This window comes from Hypomesus transpacificus, chromosome 22 (genome assembly GCF_021917145.1).
Source record: "Hypomesus transpacificus isolate Combined female chromosome 22, fHypTra1, whole genome shotgun sequence".
Taxonomy (NCBI): Eukaryota; Metazoa; Chordata; class Actinopteri; order Osmeriformes; family Osmeridae; genus Hypomesus; species Hypomesus transpacificus.
In genome coordinates this window covers 11,554,009-11,581,168 of record NC_061081.1, presented here as the reverse complement: position 1 = coordinate 11,581,168, position 27,160 = coordinate 11,554,009, and the positions used below count along the sequence as shown (strand labels likewise).

At 47.8% G+C, this 27,160-nt stretch overlaps 1 protein-coding gene across 8 annotated transcripts; it reads left to right on the top strand.

Moving 5' to 3' along the window:
* The first annotated feature begins 1,374 nt into the window (after positions 1 to 1,374).
* Positions 1,375 to 26,654, top strand: rbm47 (RNA binding motif protein 47). 8 transcript variants are annotated; one of them, XM_047044649.1, is made up of 8 exons: positions 1,375 to 1,470; positions 1,825 to 2,172; positions 21,410 to 22,268; positions 22,379 to 22,724; positions 23,472 to 23,495; positions 24,049 to 24,258; positions 25,527 to 25,696; positions 26,009 to 26,654. In XM_047044649.1, exons 3-8 carry the CDS (start codon positions 21,441 to 21,443, stop codon positions 26,240 to 26,242), a joined length of 1,812 nt encoding a protein of 603 aa, XP_046900605.1. In that variant the 5' UTR covers positions 1,375 to 1,470; positions 1,825 to 2,172; positions 21,410 to 21,440; the 3' UTR covers positions 26,243 to 26,654. The 8 variants fall into 8 exon arrangements, with proteins under 8 accessions (XP_046900605.1, XP_046900607.1, XP_046900604.1 ...); XM_047044651.1 differs by having other exon boundaries at positions 1,393 to 1,478; positions 24,052 to 24,258; XM_047044648.1 differs by having other exon boundaries at positions 1,393 to 1,478.
* Positions 26,655 to 27,160: the final 506 nt, after the last annotated feature.

Sequence of the window (27,160 nt, the reverse complement as noted above, 5' to 3'; positions counted from 1 at the left end):
GTATGTATGTGTGTGTGGCAGGGTGTGTGTGGGTGTGTAAGTGTGTCTGCTTGTGTGTGTGTAAGAGAGCGTGTATGTGTGTGTTTGGGTGTGTTAGTGAGTGTGTACGTGTATGTTTGGGTGTGTGTGTGTGTGTGTGTGGTGTGGCAGTAAGCAGGTTGAGTAAGCATTTAGGAAACGTTACAATTGAGCAACATCCTTAACTGTCTCAGTCACACACACACACAAGCACACTCCAACAAGACAAAACACAACATACACATGCACACCATGCTAATAAAACACCAGCACTTACAAACACACACTCATACACTCACACACTCAGACTCTTAGACACAGTATAAGAGAGGTCAGTTGATCTGATGAAACATCTCCTATGAATATCTCCTCTCTCTGACTAAATTTTCCAACAACACAATCTCTTTAGTTCCCTAATATATCTGTGTGTGTGCATGCATGCACAAATGTATGTGTTGTTAGTCGAAACAGAAGCTGAACTTCCTCAATCCTCCCTCCCTCTTTTTCTCCCTCCCTCCCTCCCTCCCTCCACAGTTGTGAGGAGACAAACTGTCATGGAGACGTCACCTTGAGCGTTCACCTGGAGACAGGAAGCAGGAAATTCCCTCTTTCCTGCCCTTCTGGATTCAAGGTAGATTCAAGGTTCCTTCTAGGACACATACACACATGCACAAACACACTCACAGTGAACTATGGCAACTATCAGTGAAAGAGAGGTGAACTGTGGCAGCAATTCTATATTAACTCTACAGGACAACACGTGTACAGCAGGCTTTACAACCAGGCAGAGGAAAGGCCAGAGAAAGACAGAGAGACAGTGAGAGACAGAGGGAGAGAGAGATACAGAGACATAGAGAGAGAGAGAGACAGAGAGACAGTGAGAGACAGAGGGAGAGAGAGATACAGAGACATAGAGAGAGAGAGAGAGAGAGAGACAGAGAGACAGAGAGAGAGAGAGAGAGAGAGAGAGAGAGAGAGAGAGAGAGAGAGAGAGACAGATAAAGAGGGAGAGACAGACAGGGTTTAATAAGCCTGCATTGTAAGGGTGTCGGTCAGTGTGTCATGATTAGGTGGTGGGGTTGGGGGTGTGTGCGTGTCTGTGTATGTGTGTGTAGTTCCTGGATGTGTGTGTATCTGAGGTCAACTTGACAGTAGCCTGAGGAACTAGGTGAGCAGCCTTTAACATCACGGAATGCTGGTCTGGCCCTCATCCAGACCCCTGCTAAAAGCACACACACACCCTCACACACACAGGAGAACAGGACGATAGCTTTTCCCGTCCAGAATGATAGAGAAGGAGGGGGGAGGAGGGAGTCAGATTCTGGTTAGGTGAGTTTGAGGTAACGTCAACAGCTAAGAGGGAGGGAGGGAGGGATAAGCAGTCATTATTCAGACAAGGAAATACAGGAGAAAGGACACCAAACACTTGCTTCCATCGCCATCGCTGGCAAGGTGTGTGTGTGAGTATCTGTGTGTGTTTGTGTGTGTGTTTATGTGTATGTGTGTGTGTGTATTTATCAAACTCTCAACCACCGAGCATCATACACTTGTCTGGAGGCATGCTGGTCTGTGTGTGTTTCTGTGTTTGAGTGTGTGTAAGTAAGTGTGTGCGTGTGTGTGTGTGAGTTCCCTCGCTCCTCTCCTCCTCTGTGCTCTGGAATGTGGGGCTTATGTCAGTGAGAGTCAGGTACAGCCTTCCTAATTACCACAATCCTCCCTCCTCCTCTCTTTCTCCCTCTCCCTCCCTCCTCCTCTCTTCCTCCCTCTCCCTCTCTCCATCCACACTCCTTCTCTTCCCCCGTATAGTCCGTTCTGCCCTGAGTCTGTCTGGCCAGAGCATGAAGAGAGGAGAACACTGAGGGGAACTGACTCAGACTAAAAACACCCCAAACAAGAACAGAAACTGTGACTTGCTCACCCGTTGGTGTGTGTGTGTGGAGGGGGAGGTGTGTGAGTTTGAAGAAGACATTCACCACGATCCTGCCACCATAGACAGCCCTGACAGAGGGAGAGGACAGACTGAGCGTCACCGTCAGAGAGGGAGGAGAGGAAGAGAGGATGAGAAAGTCATACATGGGACCTGAGTTTTAAATGGTGGCAGAAGGACTACGGAGACCGTGACTACGAACCCAAACCTAACTTAGCATCTTTCAGGTACAATCTCTCCCCCCTCTCACGCTCTCTCTCTCTCTCTCCCTCTCTTTTCTTCCCCATTCTAACATTTTCATTCATTATTCATTATCTATCTCCCTTGCACCTTGGACACATTAAGTAAAACAAGTTTCCTAGCACACACACCATGTCACACACACACACAAACCATGTCACACACACACACCATGTCACAAAATAAAGTTCCTGGTTTGAAGATGTTTCCATGGCTGGTTGTAGCTCTCCAGCTTAACCTTCACCAGAAGGTCAGAGGAAGACTGGAGACTGTTTGTTTTACTGTGGCGATGTGCGATCAGTTGCTGTCTGTCTGAGTGTGTGTGTGTGTGTGTGTGTGTGTGTGGGGGGAACTGGTTGAGCAGGGCGCCAGTCAGCCTTGGCTGTCCTGTTGTTGTGCAAACGGGATTTTCGAGTCGCTTCAGCTAAGTGTGTGTTTGTGTGTGTGTGGGTGGGTAGGTGTGTGTGTGCACACACGTGTCTTCATTTCTCTGTGTTTGTGTGTATAAGGTTGAAATCAAATGACCCTCTGACTCGCTGGTCTTGCTGTGAACAGATGTCTCTCTCTTTCTCTCCCTCCCTCACTCTTTCTCTCTCTCTCTCTCTCTCTCTCTCTCTCTCTCTCTCTCTCTCTCTCTCTCTCTCTCTCTCTCTCTCTCTCTCTCTCTCTCTCTCTCTCTTTCTCTCACTCTCTCTTTCTCTCTCTCTTTCTCACTCTTTCTCTCTCTTTTTCTTTCTTTCTCTCTTAAATTGTATGTTTCTAGATTAATTACGTACAGTTTTTCTCAATTGCTAGGACACATTTTTTGAATGTGTACTGTGTTTTCTCCAAACTTTAAACACACATCTTCATACTTACACTGTTTTGGACAAACCCTTGACTTTTGACCCAAAATTACTAAACACTGTAGTCAAAACCATATTATCTGTCATAAAAAACAAACTTTGCTTTCGAAATACACACAAAGCCTTCGAATAAAATGAACCTTCTGAATACCCTTTACACACTGCTGAGAGGAATTGAAAACACAACTATAAATAGGTTTTCATGAGCCAATGACTATACATTTAGTTAATTAGCAGACGCTCTTATCCAGAGCAACTTACAGTAAGTACAGGGACATTTCCCCGAGGCAAGTAGGGTGAAGTTCCTTGCCCAAGAACACAACGTCATTTGCCACTGCCGGGAATCGAACCAGCAACCTTCGGATTACTAGACCAATTCCCTAACTGCTCAGTCACCTGACTATAATGTGTCCCTGAATTTTAGATATGTTCCACCTCATGAGTTGACAATTGCAAATATTGCAATTGTCCTTCTTCCAGGATGTTGATTTTCTATTTACATTATACGGTAATTGCATTTTGAGCTCTTGTTACTGTAGTGGTCACAGTATACAAATGGTAGTACTGTTAGTCAACAACACAAATTAATCACTGTAAATGTTAATTTGGGGAACAAAGGCTAAGAAAACAAGGAAATAAACAAAGCCTTTTCACCTGGGTAACAGGGCTTGAGTACAGTACTGTTCACTCTGGGTCAGCATCCTGTAAGACCAGAGATTTTCCTCAACATCACAGGCAATGTTTTCTCAAGCCAAACAGCAGGGAAAATGCCCTTGAATGTGTGAGCCATCCCTGACAAGACTCCAGAGCAATGTCCCCACAAGCTTCTTCCATGGCTTTGAGCAGGTTGTTCTGGGATAGGGATTTCTGTCATAGTGTGGCATGGATCTCATTTGAGATTGTTGTTCTTCTTCCTCTTCCTCTCCCTTGTCCACCTCCTCCTCTCATTCTGACAATTCTGCCTATTTTTGCATCCACGATTTCAAAGTACAAATGAGCTTACCTTTGTAATCATTCTAAACCCCTGATTGCTCTTTGAGTATTTTTGATTGTTAGTGCTTACACATGGATAATTGGGGAGTCAGATGGCTGAGCGGTGAGGGAGTCGGGCTAGTAATCAGAAGGTTACCGGATCGATTCCCCGCCGTGCAAAATGACGTTGTGTCCTTGGGCAAGGCACTTCACCCTACTTGCCTCGGGGGGAATGTCCCTGTACTTACTGTAAGTCGCTCTGGATAAGAGTGTCTGCTAAATGACTAAATGTTAATGTTAAATGTTAATTGGTTGTTAGGGGTGTTTGAATTGTACTGGTTTGAGTTTACTTATCAAACGGCAGTGTTTTCTAAATGACGTAATGGTGACAATTGTGTCTTACAGTAAAATGAGAGCTGTGTTTAGACTTTTGCAAAGAAGTGTGAATGAACCTGAGTAATGTGTCAAAAAAGGTAAATTGTTTTTAAAAACTGGGGTAAATGGTGTTTTTGCTGGGAATTGGCTAAATGGTTTTGTGAGGATAGCTTACACATACCATTTTTGTCTGTTAGCAATCGAGAAAAACTGCAAATCACCTAAGTTCTTTCAGAGCAACCAACTGCCACCTCATTCATTGTCTCTCTGTCTCTTCACCCTCCCTCCCTCCCTCTCTCCCTCACCCTTTCTTTCTTTTTTTCATTGTGTAACAGAGAAAGAGGGATGATAAAGTTTGCTTCAGGAGTGAAACCAGTTTCCTCTCCAATGATGCTTATCATCCAAGAGAGAGAATGAGAGAGAGAGGAGGGAGAGTAAGGGAGAGATGGAGAGAAAAAAATAGAGAGGAGAGGGAGAGAGTAGAGAGAGAGGAGAGAGAGAGTAAGAGAGAGATGGAGAGAAAAAGAGAGAGAGAGGAGAGAGAGAGTAGAGAGAGAAGAGAGAGAGAGGAGAGAGAGAGTAGAGAGAGAGTAAGAGAGAGATGGAGAGAGAGAGAGAGAGAGAGAGAGAGAGAGAGAGAGAGAGAGAGAGAGAGAGAGAGAGAGAGGGAAAGATGGAGAAAGAATGAGAGGTCAAACCACATCCTTCCATCTATATTTTGCTGTTTCTCCCGTGGAAATGTGTAGAGGGGACAGGTGGGGAAGGGAGGGAGGACAGAAGTGAGGTGTCGGAGGGAGGGAGGAATAAAGAGAAGAAAGGGAATGAAAAGGTCAGACCAGTCATTTGAGGGTTTCTCAGGGGAGAGACCAGTCTGTCATGTTGAGTGTTTCTCAGGGGAGAGACCAGTCTGTCATGTTGTGTTTCTCAGGAGAGAGACCAGTCTGTCATGTTGTGTTTCTCAGGGGAGAGACCAGTCTGTCATGTTGAGGGTTTCTCAGGGGAGAGACCAGTCTGTCATGTTGAGTGTTTCTCAGGGGAGAGACCAGTCTGTCATGTTGGGTGTTTCTCAGGAGAGAGACCAGTCTGTCATGTTGAGTGTTTCTCAGGGGAGAGACTAGTCTGTCATGTTGAGGTTTTCTCAGGGGAGAGACCAGTCTGTCATGTTGAGTGTTTCTCAGGGGAGAGACCAGTCTGTCATGTTGGGTGTTTCTCAGGAGAGAGACCAGTCTGTCATGTTGATTGTTTCTCAGGGGAGAGACCAGTCTGTCATGTTGAGGGTTTCTCAGGGGAGAGACCAGTCTGTCATGTTGATTGTTTCTCAGGGGAGAGACCAGTCTGTCATGTTGAGGGTTTCTCAGCGGAGAGACCAGTCTGTCATGTTGTGTTTCTCAGGGGAGAGACCAGTCTGTCATGTTGAGGATTTCTCAGGGGAGAGACCAGTCTGTCATGTTGAGGATTTCTCAGGGGAGAGACCAGTCTGTCATGTTGAGGATTTCTCAGGGGAGAGAACAGTCTGTCATGTTGAGGATTTCTCAGGGGAGAGACCAGTCTGTCATGTTGAGGGTTTCTCAGGGGAGAGACCAGTCTGTCGTGTTGAGGATTTCTCAGGGGAGAGACCAGTCTGTCATGTTGAGGATTTCTCAGGGGAGAGACCAGTCTGTCATGTTGAGGGTTTCTCAGGGGAGAGACCAGTCTGTCGTGTTGAGGGTTTCTCAGGGGAGAGACCAGTCTGTCGTGTTGAGTGTTTCTCAGGGGAGAGACAGCTAGGGATGTAAGTGTGCTTGAGCAGGGTTAGTGCATGAAGCAGGATTCCCTTTCACTTTTAGTTCCTCTCTCTCCAAACCAGATCAGGAGACTTAGGCATGCAACACTGTCACACATACACACATATTTAGGCATGCAACATTGTCACACACACACGTACGGACACAAACACACACACATACGCACACACTGACACACACAAGCAGAATAGTGTGTCATTCAAAAATGCAACTAAGCCTCCGGTTCCAGACACACACACCCACATCCAAGTCATGGTCACATGACTGTCACATGATCACCTTATGCCTCCTAATGGGAAGAGAGAGACAGAGAGAGACAGAGAGAGAGAGGAGAGAGAGAGAGAGAGAGAGAGAGAGAGAGAGAGAGAGAGAGAGACAGAGAGACAGAGAGAGAGAGAGAGAGAGAGAGAGAGAGGGAGAGGAAGGAGGAGGACCTGACGGAAAGTTGCTGTAAGCACTATTGTGTTGATTCAAAGGCACCTGTAACCAGATCTGAACTCTCTCTATCTGTTTCTCTCGCTTTCCTCTCTCTCCTGGCTCCTCACTCCTCTCTCTCTTTCCTTTTTCTCCCCTCCCCCCCCCCTCTCTTCTCTCTCTTCTTTCATCACCTCTCTCTCTCTTGCTCTCCTCTCTCCTCTCTCCTCTCTCTTCTATCCTCTCTCCTCTCTCTTCTATCCTCTCTCCTCTCTCCTCTCTCCTCTCCTCTCTCCTTTCCACTCTCTCTCAGCGTGTCTCAGTACATACCTGGTCAGCACAATGGTTGCTTTCTTCCTTCTTGCTCTCTTTCTCTCCAGAAATGAACCAAAAATTACAAGAGAGAGGGGAGAGGAAGGGTGAGAGATGGAGATATACAGGACTGCACACAGGCAGATAACACAACAAACATATCCTCTCTCTATCTCTTTTTCTATCACTCTCCTCTCTCTGTCTTTCTCTTTCTCTCCCTCCTTGGTGTTACAATTAAACCCTGTTATCCCTCTCCTCTCCTCCCTGTCTTCTCCTCCCTGTCTCCTCCTCCACATCCTCTCCCTCTCATCTCCCCCTCTCTCCCCCCTCTCCCCTCTCCCCTCTCCCTTCTCCCCTCTCCCCTGTCCATCCCCCTCTCCTTCTCCCTCCCTCCCCCTCCCTCTCTCTGACCCTGGAATGGAATGTTCAGTGGGCTGAGGCTGGCTCTGTTATCCCATTCACAAAACACAGAGTAGCCAAGCTCCTGCACACACACACACACGTACACCTAGCAAACACACACACACACACACACACACACACACACACACACACACACACGTACACCTAGCAAAAACACACACACACACACGTACACCTAGCAAAAACACACACACACACACACGTACACACACGTACACCTAGCAAAAACACACACACACACACGTACACCTAGCAAAAACACACACACACACTTAGCACACACGTACACCTAGCAAAAACACACACACACACACGTACACCTAGCAAAAACACACACACACACGTACACCTAGCAAAAACACACACACACACTTAGCACACACGTACACCTAGAATGTTAACAAGCTTGTAGTAGCGTCATAGTAACAAGTTTATAGAAGGATTATGAGACCAGTGGAAACATCAGAATCAGAATCAGCTTTTTTCGCCAAGTCAGTTTGCAAAACAAGGTGTAATGTCAATTTTTGAGTTAAGAGTGTGGGGTTATTAGGGCTAGGGCTAGAGTTTTTAGGTGAGAGATTCGGTCTTGTTAATGAGCAGTAGAACAAGCTGACTTGGGACCCTTCTTACCCTAACCCTTCTTCCTTCCTTTCTCCCCTCTCTCCATCCCTCTCCCCCTCCCCTCTCTCCATCCTTCTCCCTCTTTCTGTCTCTCTCTGTCTTTCTCTCTCTCTTTCTCCCTCTCCCTCTCTCTCCTTGACCTTGGTCCATGTAACGACAAAACACCCTTTCCTGCCATTGGCTGAAGGTATGTCACATGACCCAAGCATCAGCTGCACACGGGCATGTTTTTCCATGAATTAAAACAGTATATGTAAAGAAAGTACGTGTGTTTGTTCTCTGGTCCTTCATTGGGATATTTATTCAGCTGAGTCATTCTTCTTCGTCATAAGTAGAGTAGAGCACAGGGGTCTCAGACAGACCATGTAAGATAAAGATACAGGCCTTAAAGTGACAGTGTGTTGGAGAGGGTTGGAGACCCTAACCCTAACCCTAACCCTAACCCTCCATCCCTCCACCTCTCCAACCCTTCACTCATCCACCTCTCTTCTCTCCACCTCTCCACTCCTCCACCCCTCCACTCCTCTACCCCTGTCACACTTCAGCACAATGTGTATTTGTGTGCACGTGTATGTGTCTTTAAACGTGTGTGTGTGTTTGAGAATGTAATACATTGGAATTTGCCCCCTCAGTGGGGACACTGGTCAGGGGCCTCCCAGAGGGGCAACACTGTTTCAGTTGTGGAGCTTTCAAGATTACTTTGTCTGAGATTGAGACTGATTGAGATTGAGAGATTGAGGGGAACCTAACTCTAATCCTAACCCAACTTCACACTAACCCAACCTCACCCTAACCCAACCTTTACCCTACCCATTTCTCACCCTAATCCAACCTCACCCTAATCCAACCTCACCCTAACCCAACCTCACACTAACTCTGCTTCCTCCTGAGACAGAAACTCACATCCACCAAAGTCGTTCTGCTGGTTCATCTTGATCATTGATACAGATCAAACGTTTTTCACTCAAATATCTGTGTGATGAATCACAATGTGTGTGTGTGGCAGCTGTGTGTGTGTGTTGCAGCTGTGTGTGTGTGTGGCAGCTGTGTGTGTGTGTGGCAGCTGTGTGTGTGTGTGTTCAGGGTCACAGCAGGAAACTGAGGAGACCTCTAACATCTTCACCCCCCCACACACACACTCACACACACAGCTGCCACACACACACACACAGGTTTTCTCTTTTTCCCCCACACACACTGTCTCTCTCGCTCTGTGTTATTGTTCTCTCTCTTTCTATCTCTCTCTCTCTCTCTCTCTCTCTCTCTCTCTCTCTCTCACTTCTTCCCTCCTTTTACCACGTCTCTCCCTCTTTCTTTTTAAACCCTTTAAACAACATCTGTAGTTTCAGTTGGTTTGTCAGTTGCTGTTGTAATGCAGGGATCCACAAACAGGGGGCGCTGCTGCCCGCCGCTGTAGGCACTCTGTACCAGAGTTGATTGATTTTTAGTCTTTATATTTGTGTTTACATTGTTGGTTTTCTGTATTTTGTGTTAGTCAGTGGGAACGAGATTACAGTAAAGCTTCTGACAGTAATATCTTGCAGTTTCTTACAAATCTCACAGCAGTGTCTCACCAACTCATGACAGTGTTGTCAGAGTAATGGAGGTTTTCTGTGGAAGTGTGTGTGTGTGTGTCAACAGGATTGTGTAAGTGTCTATGGGAGTGCATTTCTACATGAGTGTGTGTACGTGTAAATAGGAGTGTGTGTGTATGTGTGTGTGTGTGTGTAAAGTGTGTGTTTAAGTGGGAGTTGGGGTTTGAATGACCCAAATCCCTATCAGAGCTGTAAGACATTATTATCAAAGCGCTGCATTTCACTGATAACTGATGGAAACTGGCACAACTCCTACCAACTTGGACTGTACGTGTGTGTGTACGTACGTGCGTGCGCGTGTGTGTGTGCGTGTGAGTGATTGAAAAACAAACCTGTGTATTTGTGTGACTAGAAGACTAAATTACTCTGAGGATCAATGGCCTTTGAACCCATGAGAGAGAGAGAAGGAGAGCGAAAGAGAAGAGAGAAAGAGAGAGAGACTGAATGAGAGAGTGTATCTGTGATTGCAGGTCCTTCATTAACAGAGTCATTGGTTAATCTTTCACTCGCAATGATCTGAACATGTGCACACACACACGCACACACACAGAGGGAGAGATAACCATCTGATGAAGGAAGCTCTCTCCTGCTCTCTTGTGATCTCTCCTACTCTCTCATGATATCTCCTGCTCTCTCATGATCTTTTATGATCTTTCATGATCTCTCCTGCTCTCTCATGATCTTTCATGATCTCTCATGATCTCTCCTGCTATCTCCTGATCTCTAATGATCTCTCCCAGGTTGTTTAAAGATACACAGCTACTTATCACCAATATCCGAGTGTGTGTGTGTGAGAGAGTGATAGAGAAAGAGTGTGTGTGAGAGAAATAGAGTGTGTGTGCTTGTGTGCAGAGGGTGTGTGTGCGTTCATGTGTGACCAGTTTTTGTTATGCTGACAACAAGTTTGAAGCAGCAAATAATGGTAAACTGTTATCAAACATTAGCAGACGCCCAGAAGGCAGACATGCTAAGCTGGGGCAGGACTCTGAACCATGTACAGATCTAACCCTAACCCTGAACAGATCTAACCCTAACCGCACACACACCCATTCACCTCACAGTGATCAGCAAATCTGGTCATTCGGAGGGAGGGAGGGGGAGGGAGGGAGGGAGGGAGGGAGGGAGGGAGGGAGGGAGGGAGGGAGGGAGGGAGGGAGGGAGGGAGGGAGGGAGGGAGGGAAGGAAGGAAGGAGGGAGGGAGGGAGGGGGATACCTGTGTGAAGAGGCCCCACCTCCTTAGCATTGGGTAAACACTCAACTACCTTTGGCACCCACACATACACACACTCACACACACAAGCAGGCAGGCAGGCAGGTAGAGGGAGTGAGGCGCTAGTCTCTCCACAGGCAACAGCAGACATAGTGTTTCTGTAGAGAGATAGAGAGAGTGTGTGTGTGTGTGATTCATCGTGACTTCCACCTTCACATCACCTCCAGCCCAGTCTCAGGTGTCAGGTGTCTCTGCTCCTCTCTGAAGAAGAAGAAGAAGGTACTGTTCTTCACCTGTCCTCTCAGGCATGTTACTGGAGGAATCTGCTTCATTTAGAAACTTCTGTTTGTGGTGTTGTGTAGGTGTTGTGTTTGTAGTGTTGTGTATGTGTTGTGTTTGTGGTGTTGTGTAGGTGTTGTGTTTGTGGTGTTGTGTATGATTTAATGTATGATTTCAAGCCTGATGTCCTCATGTAGCTCTCTATCTCTCTCCCTCCCTCCCTCTCTCCCTCTCTCTCTCTCCCTCTCTCCCTCTCTCCCTCTCTCTCTCTCTCTCTCTCTCTCTCTCTCACTCTCTCGCTCTCTCTAACTCTCTATCTCTATCTCTCTCCTCTCTCCCTCTCTCTTCTATCTCCCTTCTCTCCATCACTCCATTCTCTCTCTCTCTAACTCTCTCCTCTCTCCTCTCCATCTCTATCTCTCACCTCTCTCTCCCTCTCCTCTCTCTATCAATCTCTCCATTCTCTCTCTCTTTCCATCTCTCCTCTCTCCCTCTCTCCCTCTCTCCTCTCGCCTCTCTCTCTCATTCACTCTCTCCTCTCTCCATCTCTCTTCTCTCTCTATCTCCTTCTCCCTTCCTCTTTCCCTCTCTCCGCTCCCCTCTCACCCTTTCTCCTCTCTACCTCTCATTCATAGATCCATCTATCTATGTTTCTATCTCCTGAAGTGATATCTTAGTTCTATATGAGGTGGAGTGTCCTCATGTCGTACAGGAGCATCTGACCGATTTCTCATCACATTTAACCCAGTGTACCCCAAAAGTTGACACATGGCCTTTAGCTCTTTGTGTGTATGTTTGTGTGTGTGTGTGTGTGTTTGTGTGGATTAAATGGAACGCTTTAGACAATATAGGTGAGGCTGTTGTTATCTACCATTCCTGGTTCACAATGGCATAATCAGTGGACTTTAACCCCTGTTAGGTAGGTCTGTGTGTGTGTGTGTGTGTGTATGTGTGTATGTCTGTATGTCTGTATGTATGTGTGTACCTGTGATGTGTGTATGTGTGTGTACCTGTGTGTGTGTGTGTGTGTGTGTGTGTGTGTGTGTGTGTGTGTGTGTGTGTGTGTGTGTATGTGTGTGTACGTGTGCATGTGTGTGGATTTGGCTGTATACAAACAGCACACTAAACTCTTCCTGTTGTATTTGAGGACACCCAGAAACCCAACCCAGCCTAACCCAGCCTAACCCAGCCTAACCCAGCCTAGCCCAGCCTAGCCCTGCCTAACCCAGCCTAACCCAGCCTAACCCAGCCTAACCCAGCCTAACCCAACCGTATCCAGCCTAGGCCAGCCTAACCCAACCTAGCCTAGTCTAGCCCAGCCTAACCCAGCCTAGCCTAGTCTAGCCCAGCCTAACCCAGCCTAGCCTTACCCAGCCCAGCCCAGAACACACAGCTTCACCAGGTGGTGCTGGCTGACAGACTCTGCCCTGCAGAGTAGATAAGGAGGTGTTCCGCATGGTTACTGAAATACTTTGTCTTGTAAGTCTGTGTCAGTTTCATTGTTGTGGGGCCTCCTACTTTTGACCTGTAGATACACAAAGCCCAGAGGAATGTGTGTGTGTGTGTGCGTGCGTTCATCGAGGCCAAACATGGTGTCGGTAGTTGAACAAGCTATGTTTGTTGTCTGGGTGGGCCTTACTGTATTGTGTTCAGGCCAGGTGAATGTTCAGGCCAGGTATGTGTTCAGGCCAGGTGTGTGTTCAGGCCAGGTGAATGTTCAGGCCAGGTGTGTATGACTGTGTCAGTGGTGTTATCATGAATGTGACTGTGTCAAGTTCAAGTTCAAGTTCAAGTCTTTTATTTGTCAGGTGCACAGAGCAACACAAGGTTAGACTGGGCACTGAAATTCTTAAGACAAGACAACGCAAGCACTTGGCATAACATAACATATAAGTACACAGAACAAATTTACATCTATATTTTACTATATTTATTTACATCTCTATCTATATCTATGTCAGTGGTGTTATCATGTGTGTGACTGTGTCAGTGGTTGAGCTGTGTGGCCGTGGGGGGGGTGAGCTGATGGAGTGTTTTTCCAATGATGCAAAGCTACAGGCTAATGCTAATGCTAACCCTAGCTAGTGTTGGGAAGTGACTAAAGCTCTTCACTAATGTCAGTGCTAATGCTAACCCTGTAGGGTTGGATAATTAGCAAGGGAAAAACTAGCAATATCGCTTTAGTGTAAAAGCAAGTAATAGTACAAAAGTATACAAGCTTCTGTGTTTGGTCTTGGTTAAGAGAGATAGGGAGGAATGAAGTACAAGTACTTACAGTACTTAGGTAGATTTTTCTGTACTTTACTATTATTTTTACTAGTTATTTTACCACTCACATTTTTTACACAAAATATCTGTACCTTTTACTTCTTACATTTAAGAGTCAGACTTTTTACTTTAGTTTTTTAATCTGTATTGGGTGGCATGATCAATTAAATTTCTTGTCATTGCGTGCCTTTTTTTCATTTCCTGGCTATCACATACAACAGACATAAGCTAGTCTAGCTACCATGGAGCAAGGCAGAAGGCAACCCGTAGAATATTTTTTTTAGCCCTAAAAAAGTTTGCATCATTGATGTGTACTTGATGAGGACTACAAAACTTGACTGTACTCTTGTGCTCTGCTCTGCTTTAATTAACTCTGTTTAAGGCTTTAACTCTGTTCTCCTCGCCCCTCTCTCTCCTTTCCTCTCATTTCATTGTGAAAAAAAAGTTGATAAAAAATGAAATGTTTTGTGTGTGAAAAAGAGTGTTGAAAAGGTTGAAAAAAAAAGTTGAGAAAAAGTTGCAGAATATGTTATCGATAAGATAGAGATGTCTACATGCTGAGACTAGAGACATTCCTCATAATCCATGTCCATAAATGAGGGAGATGTTCCAAATTAAACATGGATTATTGGCGAATAAATTTCGTGTCTAAAGAGTATTTTTGAATTAATTTATTAATTTGATGATATCCACCAGGTAGTAGTTAAGGCTACTTTTTACTTAAGTATATGTCAGAGCCCATTCTTCTTTACTTTAACTTGAGTAAAAAATAGTCTTTTTTAAACATGAATATCTGTCTACTTGAGTGAAGAATGTGTGTACTTTTGCCATCTCTGATTAGGACAGAAGTTGTGGAGATGAGTTGTGGTGCTACACAGCAAGCCTCTTGAAGTAGCAGCCATTTTGTGTCGAGAGGACAGAATATGAGACACAGTGCCCAATCAGCAAGCTGTGATTTCTATCATTAGGACTCTTGCGATCGGCTTGTGATTTGTTATATGATGATGGTATGACTTCCTGAAATGACTGAACTCTGCCTTATAAACTGTTACATCACAAAATGAAGTTTTGACTGGGGGGTTGAAGGTTATTCGCAGTAGTCATGACAATATAAAAACACTCCGCAAATCTCAGAATGAAGGGTTAGTGTGTGTATCTGGAGTGTGTGTGGGGGGAGGGATGTCTGGGGTGTGTGTATCTGGGGGGTGTGTGGGGGGAGGGATGTCTGGGGTGTGTGTGTATCTGGGGGGTGTGTGTGTGGGGGGGGCAGTCTGGAGGTAAATGAACTGGAAACTCTAAGTGGAGCAGCGGTGGGGGCCGGGGGTCGGGATGGGTATGGGGGGGGGAGGGGGAGGGGGAGGGGGAGGGGGAGGGGGAGGGGGAGGGGGGGAGGGGGAGGGGGAGGGGGAGGGGGAGGGGGGGAGGGGGAGGGGGAGGGGGAGGGATTGGAACTCTCTTTCTAACCCAACATTCTTCAGACAAGTTTCACTTTGAAGGTTCTCTATCTCAATGGGAGGAGGGGAGGAGGGGGAGGAGAGGGGGGGGGGGAGGGGAGGATGGATGGGAGGGGAGGGGAGGAGGGGGGGGGGGGGGGGGGGGGGGAGGAGGGAGGGAGGGGTAGGGGGGGAGGGACACAAGGAACATTTGGTTTCTCCTTCATTCCTCACATTTACAGTTTTTTTGAAAGTGTTCAGATAACAAATGTGCCCAAGACTATGATGTAGGCTATGATGTAGGGCAACAGAGTTTCAGAGCTCTGCCAGATAACATCAGCCCAAGATGGCAGCTGCCTGGTGACTGTCTGTCTGCTCTACACCTGTCTGTCTGCTCTACACCTGTCTGTCTGCTCTACACCTGTCTGTCTGTTCTACACCTGTCTGTCTGTTCTACACCTGTCCGTCTGTCTGTCTGTCTGTTCTACACCTGTCTGTCTGTCTGTTCTACACCTGTCTGTCTGTCTGTTCTACAACTGTATATCTATATGATCTACACCTGTCTGTCTTTTTGTGTGTCTGTCTGTCTGTCTGTCTGTTTGTCTGCTATACACCTGTCTGTTAGGGGTTAAGGTTTGGCACATTCCCTATGGGTTTAGGTAAGGCTAAAGTGAGCTTTTAAGTGAGTTATTGTGATCATGTCTGTGTTCGGTGGAATAGTTAAAGAAGTGTTGATGAGAGGGTGAGTTCCTTGGTTCCAAGTCGGATGAAGGAGAATCGTGCTGTAGAGACACTCCGCCTGTGAAGTGTGTGTGAGTGTGTGTGTGATGACTAAAGGGTGGATTGATGGGATCATTCCTTCACTCATTGTCATCCATGGTTGTAAACCGTTAACCGTTAACTGGTCTGCTCACCGGAACACATGAACACCTGAACACCTGACTCCTCTGGGATACATCTGTGTCCTGACCTACACACTGACTCACTCACTCACACTCACACTCACACTCACACTCACACTCACACTCACACACACACACACACACACACACACACACACACTAAGACACATACACACACATTCACACACACACTGAAATACACAAACAAACCTATAGAATTTATATTACTAATCAAAGGAAAGAGAATCACAATCACAAATCCCTTATCCTGGATCTCTGCTTCTCTCCATGTTAATGTGGCCCCTCCCCTGAGTGGCTGAGAGGAGGGGGGGTTGGTTTCGATTGGTCCTTGTGACTGCACCCTCACTCTCTCTCCCTCTCTCTCTGACTGCAACCTCCCTCTCTCTCCCTCTCTCTCTGACTGCACCCTCCCTTTCTCTCCCTCTCTCTCTGACTGCACCCTCCCTCTCTCTCCCTCTCTCTCTAACTGCACCCTCCCTCTCTCCCTCTCCCTCTGGTACTCTCTTGAAACACAGAGAATCAGGAAGACTTAACCTGAGTTTCAGGTTTCTCTCTCTCTCTTTCACTCTCTTTCAGTCTCTCTCTCTCTTTCACTCTCTTTTAGCCACTCTCTCTCTCTCTCTCTCCCCCTCCCCCCCTCTATCTTCTAGCTGGTCTCTTAGTTGCTCTGTGAGGTGTGAGGTGTTTGCTGAGCTGAAGCCGTGCTAGGACGCGTCCATTGTTGTTATGTACACACACACATACACACATACACACACACACACACACACACATACACACACAGACACACACCAAGTCATTTGTCTTGTGCTGACATGACTGGCTGGCTCCTTGGGAGAATCACACTTCCTGCTCTGGTTAGTCAACTAAAAACCACACTTCCCATCAGCCATCTCCTCACATATCTAATGTTAGGTCTTACTCGCTTATTAGTTACACTGAGTCAGAGTGTTTATGCAACAGGTGCCTTTGTGTGTGTGTGTTTCATGGTCTCCACCCTTCTCTCTGTCGCTCCACAGTCTGAGCCTCCTTCCCTGGTTAAAGTCCACGAACACACACACACATATACTCCTCACACGCACGCCTCTCACACACACATACACACCTCACACACACACACACACACACACACACACACAAGCACCTGTTTGACTCCACCTCCACCTGCTTTAGTCTTGCCCCTGCTGTAGCTGTGGCTTAGGTCCGGTGTGTGTGTGTGTGTGTGTGAGGGGGGGGGGGGGGGAGGACTGTGCTTAGTGCCCTGCTGTACCTGCCTCTCATGGAGGACTAACAGTCTGGCAGTAACAGCAGAGCTGGAGCACAGCGGAACAACTGGGGTACTTTATACATCTTTATTCCTTCTACATCTGTCTGTTTAATATAGTTATCCTGTCTTTATCGGTTTAATATACTTATCTCATCTTTATTTTTAGTTTACAACTGTTTTCTTTTAAAATTTCTTGGGTTGAACTCACCTCATAGTGTGAGCTAAACCGATTGAAGAAAGTGTTCAACTGTTGGTTGTGTGCTGTTGTTAGACATGTTGTCACCAATTTCAGTTGAAACTGTTGTTTCTGTTGTGTGTACAGAGGTTTCTCTCAGTTTTTGTGGACTGTTGGGATTGTCATGAGGCAGAGTTGTGGTGTTTGGTGTAGGCATCGTCAAGCTGTCTGGAAGACAGTTACTGTACAACGTATCCTCCTTACGTTTAATGAGTCCATGAGTTCATACTGTAGTCATCCCTTCTGTAGCCATGTTTGAGTCTCTGGAGGAAGACATTTTGAATCAGTCCCCCCCACACACACACACACAAACACACACACACAAACAAACACACACAATAGTTGTTCAGTTTGGTTGCCGTGGGACTTACATTTACATGTATTCATTTAGCTGACACTTTTATCCAAAGCGACTTCCAAGAGAGAGCTTTACAAAGTGCATAGGTCACTGATAATAACAACAAGATAGCCCCAAAAACATTGCGGGTAGCCAAAACATGAAGCACATATTGTGAACAACCAAAATAAGTGCCAAAGGGAAGAACCATAAGAGCATGTAGTTAAACAAGTTACAATTAAACAACATGAATGGCTATAAGTGCAAGTGTACCTGTAGAAAAGCAAGCAACAGTAAAAAATATTTCACAGCGAGTACAACAGTTTGTATCAGTTACCACTAACCAACAAGAGCAACAAGTCTCTAAGCAAGAGTCATTGTGATCCTTGAGGAAACTAACATTGGGACCAGCAAACCATTCCTAAGTACCGTTGTACTCCCGGAACAAGTGCGTCTTCAGCCTTCTCTTGAAGGTGGAGAGACAGTCAGTATCTCTGATGGAGGTGGGGAGTTGATTCCACCACTGGGGGGCCAGGCAGGAGAAGAGCTTGTGTTGGGACCGGGCGGTCTTGAGCGGTGGGACCAAGAACATTGGTTGTCTGAAGAAGACCGTAGGTGGCGGGTGGGGGTGTAAGGCTGCAGGAGAGACTTGATGTATTTGTGTGCAGTCCCGTTCACTGCTCGGAAGGTCAGTGCCAGGGTCTTGAATCTGATGGGGGCCGTGATGGGTAGCCAGTGGAGAGAGATGAGGAGCGGGGTAACGTGGGAGCGTCTGGGTAGACTGTAGACCAGGCGGGCTGTGTGTTTGTGTGTTGTGAGCCTGCGCCACGTGTGTGTGAGCTCTCAAACCAACATGGCGTCCTGCTATCTAACCCTAACCCTGCTATCTAACCCTAACCCTATCTAGCGCTGTGGCTCAATGTTACTCAGGACAGAAGCCAGACCAGAAGACTTGTATCTGCTTCAGTTCCATCAGGAGCACAATGAAGCACAGCGCCTACATGTAACCTCCCACAAATACAGGGTGGTAAGAGAGGTTGTGGAGTGCAGACAAAGCGCAGAGTGCAGAGGGTCGTCAGGTCGTGAGGAAAGCTGAACAAGTAATTTTTCAGCCTGTTTTCTCCAAAACTGTCAGTTAGTGTGAAGAGACTCAGCAGCTTGGTAATGAGCAACTATAACACATAGCTGACCTCTGACCCACATGGACCTTTGAAGTAGACTTTAACCCGCGCCAGCCCCTGGTTGGTTCAATCAAATCATAACTGGTTAACTGCTACTTCCTGCAACAGCCAATGTGGTAAAACACCTGTGTCCATCCTCCATTGGCGTCCCACCATCCTATGGGTTTGTGCCCTTCTGACCCCTAACCCCTGACCCCTAACCCCTGACCCCTGTTTCGGCCCTTATGGGGGAACTGCCCTTCAGGTGTATGTTTAACCCTTTATAACTATGATCTCTCTCTTCTCTCTCTCTCCCCCGTCTCTCTCTCCCTCTCTCTCCGTGTCTCTGCGCTTCTCTTTCTCATCACTCCCTCTCTCTCTCTCCCTGTCTCTCAATCTCTCTCCCTCCCTCTCTCTCTCTCCCTCTCTCTCTCTCTCTGAGTGTGTGTGGGGGTTGTGATTTGGATTGCCCATGGTTAATCATCGACCTACAGCTAGCTTAGGTTTGTTCCACACACACACCACCGCACACACCTCTGTACACCTGTACACACACTCACCACCTCCACCACACACACCTCTGTACACCTGTACACACACACACACATACATCCTCCACCACACGCACACAGTTCTGTAAAGGTCAGCTCTTGCCAAGCTAGCACAATGATGAGATTACAGGCTGGAGAATGAATAATCTTTTTTTTCTGCCCCTTCTTTCCTCTCCTTCTCTCCCCTCCTCCTTCTCTTTTGTCCTCCCCAGTTTCTCAACATCGTGTTTTTTGTCTTTAGTGTCTTAATTCCATTGTCAAAATTGTTTATTTTGAGTTTACTGGAAAAAGGACTGTACTGTGCACACATACATACACTAGAAACACCAGACACACAAACACCAGACACAGAAACACCAGACACGCAAACACCAGACACACACAGACAAACACCAGGCACACACTCAAACACTACACACTAAACACACACAAACACTAGACACACACATAACCATACACTTGCACATACAGAGACACAGTGACAGTGGTGTCGCCTGTTCTCACTTCTCCTAGGAACAGAGACTCCAAACTGACTGTTACAGTTTCAGTTCTTCTCTCTCACGAGCAGATCTGAGGAGCAGGAAGGAGAAACAGATTAGACTCAGAATGGGACATTTTGAGGGAGTTTACATCCTGGTTGGAAGCCATGATGTCGTTGTCAGATTGAGAAAGCTGAATATCCACTTCCTGATGGACGACCTTTGGGCCAATATGTAGTTGTCTGTTGCCCTTAGTTACTCTTTCTGAGAACGGTTTGTAGTTGAGGTGAACTCTGCAGTGAGCTGTGACTGAGGAGAGTCTCATAAACAGCACTAACCCTAACACTAACACTGTAAAACCGAGAGATCAGGTGGAGCTAATAAAGCTAAATGCAGCTGATAAAGAATCTGTTCTTGACAAAGATATAAAGAAGAGCCTATCGATGCCATCATTTATTGGTTCATCCAGATTAGCCTGGAGATTAAGATTCACTTCTTGTAGTGTTCTTCTGGTTGGTATCTCTCTCTCTCTCTCTCTCTCTCTCTCTCTCTCTCTCTCTCTCTCTCTCTCTCTCTCCTCTCTCTCTGTGTCTCTCTCTCTCTCTGATTCTCTCTCCCTCTCTCTCTGTGTCTCTCTCTCTCTGATTCTCTCTCCCTTTCTGTCTCTCTGTCTGTGTCTCTCTATGTCTCTCCCTCCATATCTCCCTCCTTCCCCCTCTCTCCCTCTCTCTCCATTCTTCCCCCTCTCCCCTCTGTTTCAAGCTAAGGTGCAAGTTCCAAAGTGACTTTAATACCTTCAACCTTGAATGTACCTGTGTGTGTGTGTGTGTGTGTGTGTGCGTGTGTGTGTGTGTAGGTGGGATATCGGGTCAGGTTATGCGTGTGCGTATCCATGGTTGCAAGGCTTTGCAACGTTTTACCCTGTGAACTGGTCTCACCTTCTGCTGGCAATGTCTAGACACACAAACACATACACACATACACACACACAAACACACACATACACACACATTCACACACACATGACATGGTATCTGCATAGCTAGGCCATGATTGAAGTTGTGAGCGGGGGGTTTAATACACAGTTTGGTGTTTTTCCGTTCCCCAGGCCTGCAGGGTGTTAGTGAGAATAAGAGGTTTATGTTGGGGAAGCCGATTTGAGATTGTTCTCTGTTCTGTGTTTATGAGCCCTTTAATGAAGCGGTTGTGACTGGCACGTCCACACCCTCAGGTCAGCACAGGGGCCCTCTGCTGGTGGCAGCTGGTATTGCAGCTGTTAGTGTTGGATCAGAGGCCTTTCACCTGCTGTTGACTCACAGTAGAGGGTTATGTATACCGCAGTCCTACACAGCACCCCCCTGCACACACACACCCACACACATCGTAGCATGTGACCCAGGCTTAATCAGTGAACCCTGAGCTGGGGTTTACAGCCCCTTATTCTGTGTGCCAGGGGTCAGAGGTCAGATCAGAGAGCCTGAAAAACAACAGGGCTGTAAAAAAGGTTCTCTGGATCATTTACCGACGCTCCTCCTCCCTGTGACAGGCTGAAGGAGGAACAACAAACACATGACTGATGTTAGTGTTTTATTTCACAGGGTGTGAATCCAATATAAAATGATCTTCCTGGTGTTTCACATGAGTCACAAGGCTCTGCTTGACTTGTTGCACCAGAGCAACGTCTCATCTCCACCTTTATTTATCTAAAAGATTCATCTTTCACCGCCTCTGCTTCTTCCAGGCCCTAGATCTGATTGGATGGTTTTGTCAGAATGACGGCCGAAGATCCCGCCTCCTCCTCAGCCATGAGCAGTAACTCCGCCCCCTCCAAGTCCTCTGGCCCCTCCCTTCTATCTCTCCAGCGGCCAATCCCGGTGCCAGAGGGCGTAGCGGGAGCCCCAAATGAAGGCTCCCTAGTGGCACTGATGGAGCGCACCGGCTACGGCATGGTCCAGGAGAATGGGCAGCGCAAGTACGGCCCCCCCCCAGGCTGGGCCGGTGCCTCGCCCCCCCGGGGCTGCGAGATCTTCGTGGGGAAGATCCCCCGGGACGTGTACGAGGACGAGCTGGTCCCCGTGTTCGAGTCCGTGGGCCGCATCTACGAGATGCGCCTGATGATGGACTTTGATGGCAAGAATCGCGGCTACGCCTTCGTCATGTACACACAGAAACACGAGGCCAAGAGGGCTGTCCGCGAGCTCAACAACTACGAGGTTCGGCCGGGTCGGCTGCTGGGCGTGTGCTGCTCTGTCGACAACTGCCGCCTGTTCATCGGCGGGATCCCCAAGACCAAGAAGCGTGAGGAGATCCTAGAGGAGGTCTCCAAGGTGACGGAAGGCGTTCTGGACGTGATTGTGTACGCCAGCGCCGCGGACAAGATGAAGAACCGCGGCTTTGCCTTCGTGGAGTACGAGTCTCACCGTGCAGCCGCCATGGCGCGCAGGAAGCTAATGCCCGGACGCATCCAGCTGTGGGGACACCAGATCGCTGTGGACTGGGCGGAGCCAGAGATCGACGTGGACGAGGATGTCATGGAGACGGTGAAGATCTTGTACGTTCGGAACCTGATGATGGAGACCAGCGAGGAGACCCTCCGACAGGTCAGCAGGAAAGGGATGGGTGGATGGGTGGGTGGGTTATGAATGTGAGTCATGGATAGAACACTTTCCTCCTCCCTCCTGACATCCTGATCTTCTTCCTGAACCTGCAGGTGTTCAGCCAGTGGAACCCGGGCTGTGTGGAACGCGTTAAGAAGATCCGCGACTACGCTTTCGTCCACTTCTCTTCTCGCGACGATGCCGTCCTGGCCATGGAACACCTGAACAACACGGAAGTGGAGGGCTCCTGCATCGAGGTAACGCTGGCCAAGCCCGTGGACAAGGAGCAGTACACACGCTACCAGAAGGCGTCCAAGGGGGGCGCTGCGGCAGCCGTGACAGCTGCTCCGGAAGCGCCTCAGCAGAACTATGTGTACCAGTGCGACCCCTACACCCTGGCCTACTACGGCTACCCCTACAGCACACTCATAGGACCCAACAGGGAATACTTCGTCAAAGGTTAGAGACCCTTTTCTACCCCTGCTGTTGTTGTTGTTTTTCCCAGTAGGTGGAAATCATACAAGCCTGGTTGTATGATCTATCTGATAATGATGTAGTTGGGTTATAATTACCAAATTTCTTGAGATCTAAAGCTTGAGAGTTTGAGTATGGGCACAGAACAACACTTCCTGTTTCATCACACAGCACGTCCTGTTTCATTCATGGAAGCAGATCCTACAACCAGGCTTGATCAGACACCAATGTTCCAGGTTTTGGCCCAATTTTTGTTATTTGTACTGCCAGTGAAAACATCAGTGATCATTGAACATACAGGACCTAGCTACATGTTCATTTTAAATTCATCACAAATTCTATGTAAATTTGTGATGAATTTAAAATGAACATGTAGCTACACATGAATCCTTGAATTTTCCCCTTGATTTAGAGGGATTTATGATAAGAAATCACATATTTCCCTTCAGAAACCTGATAAAGTACAACATGGAAAACTTCCTTTAGTGTCTGAATGTGTGTGACAGACTTGAGTGAATGTGTATGACAGACTTGGGTCCAGTAATTGGGGTTGTTTACCTGAAAATCATCTGTACTCAAAGTGCCAACTTTGAAGTAAATGAAACTTTCTGGAGATTTTCAAATACCTTCAAAAGGTATTTGAAGGATTTCTTGACCTGGGTCTGTGGGTGGTCGGAGGAAGAAAAATTGTTTCAAGACTTTCACAATCGTGTTTTGGTTTTTTCTCCAAAGGAGGCCCAATGATACAGACCAATGGTAATCTCTCACCTCCTTATTGGCTACTCCTACTTAAACCCTTATCCAATTAAAAATAAGCTTCTTTGTCACGTGACAAACTCTCTTGGCTTTTGTAACATCCTTCCTGTCCTGCTATTTTCCCCATTTGATTGACTAGAACACACTTCAGCATAGTTCTGATAGGGAAGACTCCTGCAACAGTGCTTCAGATCATTAGGATGTCAAAGTAGGTCCTTTGCTTCTGCGATGTCTGCATTTAAATAAAATCTCTGAACAGACAAACCCTGAAATAACACAGAAGCAGTTCTAGTTTTTATAGTGAAAGTCAGCCAGCCCGGTTGGAAACATGGCTAGAACATTATTTCCCATGCATGGGATTTAATGGATGCTTTAAAGGCTGCTAGCTACCACCTAAGGTGACTGTAGTTTAGCTACCACCTAAGGTGACTGTAGTTTCCACTAGTATTCCAGAATGTAAGTCAGCAGCTCAACAAGTCATAGGAGAGTCAGTGTTCCGACAGCTCCTCAGCCTGCCACGCTCATCAGCGCCCCCTGTGGTGTGGTTGTCCAGCAGGTACGGTACGAGGCCGTGGCCGGGCCGCAACCGCTAGCCGTACGCCCGGTCCGCGGGGGTCCTACCTGGGAGGCTACTCTGCCGGCCGTGGCATCTACAGCCGCTACCACGAGGGCAAGACCAAGCCATCTGACAAACCCTACGAGCTGGTACCGGGCCTGGAGCTGGCAGCCTCCGTCAACCCGGTCGGCATTAAACCCGGCACAAGTCAGTAGGACAGATTCCCTTTGTCCCAGCCCCCTCTGCCTTAAACTCCCATCTCCCCCACTCTGCTACCTCTCAACCCTGCTGGGGGGGGCTGTCCCAACTTGATGGTTGCCACTAGATGGTCATGGAAGAACGAACTCATAAGTAGATATGGAAGTGTTGTAGGGTACCTCGACTGGTGAGGACTTCCATTGTGTAAAGATGCTCAACATGCAAAAGGCTTGGAGGTTCGACATGGTTAAAGAGGTTCTTTCTAGCATGGCCAGATAGTGACAACCTCCCCTTGTCTCCAAGCCTCCTCTCTCCATATCTGGATCTCGTGTCTGTGGTGTTCTGTTCTGCATCTCTTCAAATCTCTCCAGATATGTCCTGCATCTCTTTAGATCTCTCCTAATATGTTCTGCATCTCTTTAGATCTCTCCTAATATGTTCTGCATCTCTTTAAATCTCTCCTGATCTGCCTTTAACACTAACAATCTTCTGATCCTGCTCAGGAAAATATGCAACATCAGTCCCTCGTCTGTAAAAACCTCCCAATGTTTCCTTGATTACCTCAAACCTTTTCTCCAATCACCAACTGTGTGCACTTTGTGTGATTACCGCCGTCATTCATTGGTTGATCAGAGGTCTAGCAGTCTGAGTGGATTTTCCCGGCACTTGGTCAGGAGCGACCCTGATTTGGATAGGATTCCACAATCCACAGTCGTCAATCCAAGTCGACGAGCATGGAATCAAAGGATCAACTTGGGCCAGTCTGAAAAGGACTTTTGTCCGTTTAAAACAATGAGTGACGTTGTGTTGGCCGTGTGTGAGTGTGTTACGGGGGGGTACCTGGGCTGAAGATAATCCAGAGCAGAGTGGCATCTTAATCCGAGTCACACCCCCAGAACACATTGCAAGCTTGTGGAACTTCCCTTTTTCTGTTTCCCTGCCAGACCTCTCACTGCTCTCAGCCTTCCCTCCCTGCTCTCTGTCATGCCAGTTCAAATCTCACTACACTTTTGACTATTTTGTATATGCTCTTGCGTGCGTCTCTCTCTCTCTCTCTCTCTCTCTCTCTCTCTCTCTCTCTCTCTCTCTCTCTCTCTCTCTCTCTCTCTCTCTCTCTCTCTCTCTTAATGTCTCTCTCTATGTGTGTCTCTCACTCTCTGCTTACTGCTCATGTCTGCATGATTTGTGTCTGTGTGTAGTGCTGCACATGTGTGTGTTCAGATGTGTGTGCAAATATGGTGTGTGTGTATCCCTCTCACGTGGGTGTGTGTGTGCAGTGGCCCTGCCGGCGCTGGGGGGACAGTACCCGGTGTTCCCTTCCAAGCTGCTGGAGGAGGGCAAGATGCACGCGGTGGAGCACCTGATGAACCCCCTAGCCCTGCAGCATGAACATGCCAATGCTCCGCCCACTGTCATGCCTGCCGTGTCCACACCCCCGCCCTTCCAGGTACACACACTTGCCATCTACACATCCTCAACCCTCCAGGTACACACACACGCAGATGTAGACAGAAACACGTGTAGATGTACGCACACTTCACATACTTACACAGATATACACACACATACACATACAGGCCACAGAAACACAGCTACAAGGGTTAGGGTTAGCCATCCTGTCAATCAACACAAAGAAAGTATAATCTGATTCACTTCCTCCACTTCCCTCCCTCCCTCTCTCCCTCTCTCCCTCCCTCCCTCCCTCCCTCCCTCCCTCCCTCCCTCCCTCCCTCCCTCCCTCCCTCCCTCCCTCCTCCAGGGCCGTCCCATCACCCCTGTCTACACCATGACCCCCAGCATGCAGCGTCTCCCCGGGGCGGGCCTGTATGGCGGCTACATCCCCGTCTCCAGCTACAACACAGCGGCTCTGGCCGCGCTGCAGAAGAACGCTGCCATGGCGGCCTACGGGGGCTATGCCGGCTACGCCGTCCCCCAGACCTTCCCCCCCGCCACCTTCCAGCTGCCGCTGCACGACGTCTACCAGACGTACTAGACCGCCACGCAGCTGAGAGGTTTCCACCTACAGCTACCTTCTAACCCTAACTGTCCTTCTAACTGACCTTCTAACTGTCCAACGTAAAGAACAAAACATCAATGTTTCGATAGTGTCGCCACATCCTAAACGTCTCACTGGGGGGGGGGCGCTACACCCACGCTAAACCGGTTTTATGTTTATTCACTCGACTTTGACCCCTGACCTACTGTCCCCTAGCATCCATGACCTTGTCTAACTTTCTGACAGACATGTGACAGCATGACTGACCCCTGACCTCCACATAGCTGTGATGGTCGTGATTGTGAACCACGTCTCAGAGCAGGGCTGACCCTCACTAACCCTAACCCTGACCCTCACTAACCCTAACCCTCACAAACCCTAACCCTTACTAACCCTGACCCTCACTAACCCTAACCCTTACTAACCCTGACCCTGACCCTCACTAACCCTAACCCTTGCTAACCCTAACCCTGACTCTGACCCTCACAGTCCCACTAGCACAGACACTTAGTAGACCATCCAAAACAACTAGCATTGGGGGAATCTGAACCTTCAACTTCTTGATCTGCGGTCAGATGCTCAACACCATCTTTCTATTCCCCTCCCCCCCTCCCAGACAGACAGACAGACAGACAGACAGACATGACATCCTCCCCCCATTCCCCTCCCCCCCTCCCAGACAGACAGACATGACATCCTCCCCTCATTCCCCTCCCCCCCTCCCAGACAGACAGACAGACATCATGCCCCTCCCCCCCTCCCAGACAGACAGACAGACAGACAGACATGACATCCTCCCCCCATTCCCCTCCCCCCCTCCCAGACAGACAGACAGACAGACATCATGCCCCTCCCCCCCTCCCAGACAGACAGACAGACAGACATAACATCCTCCCCTCATTCCCCTCCCCCCCT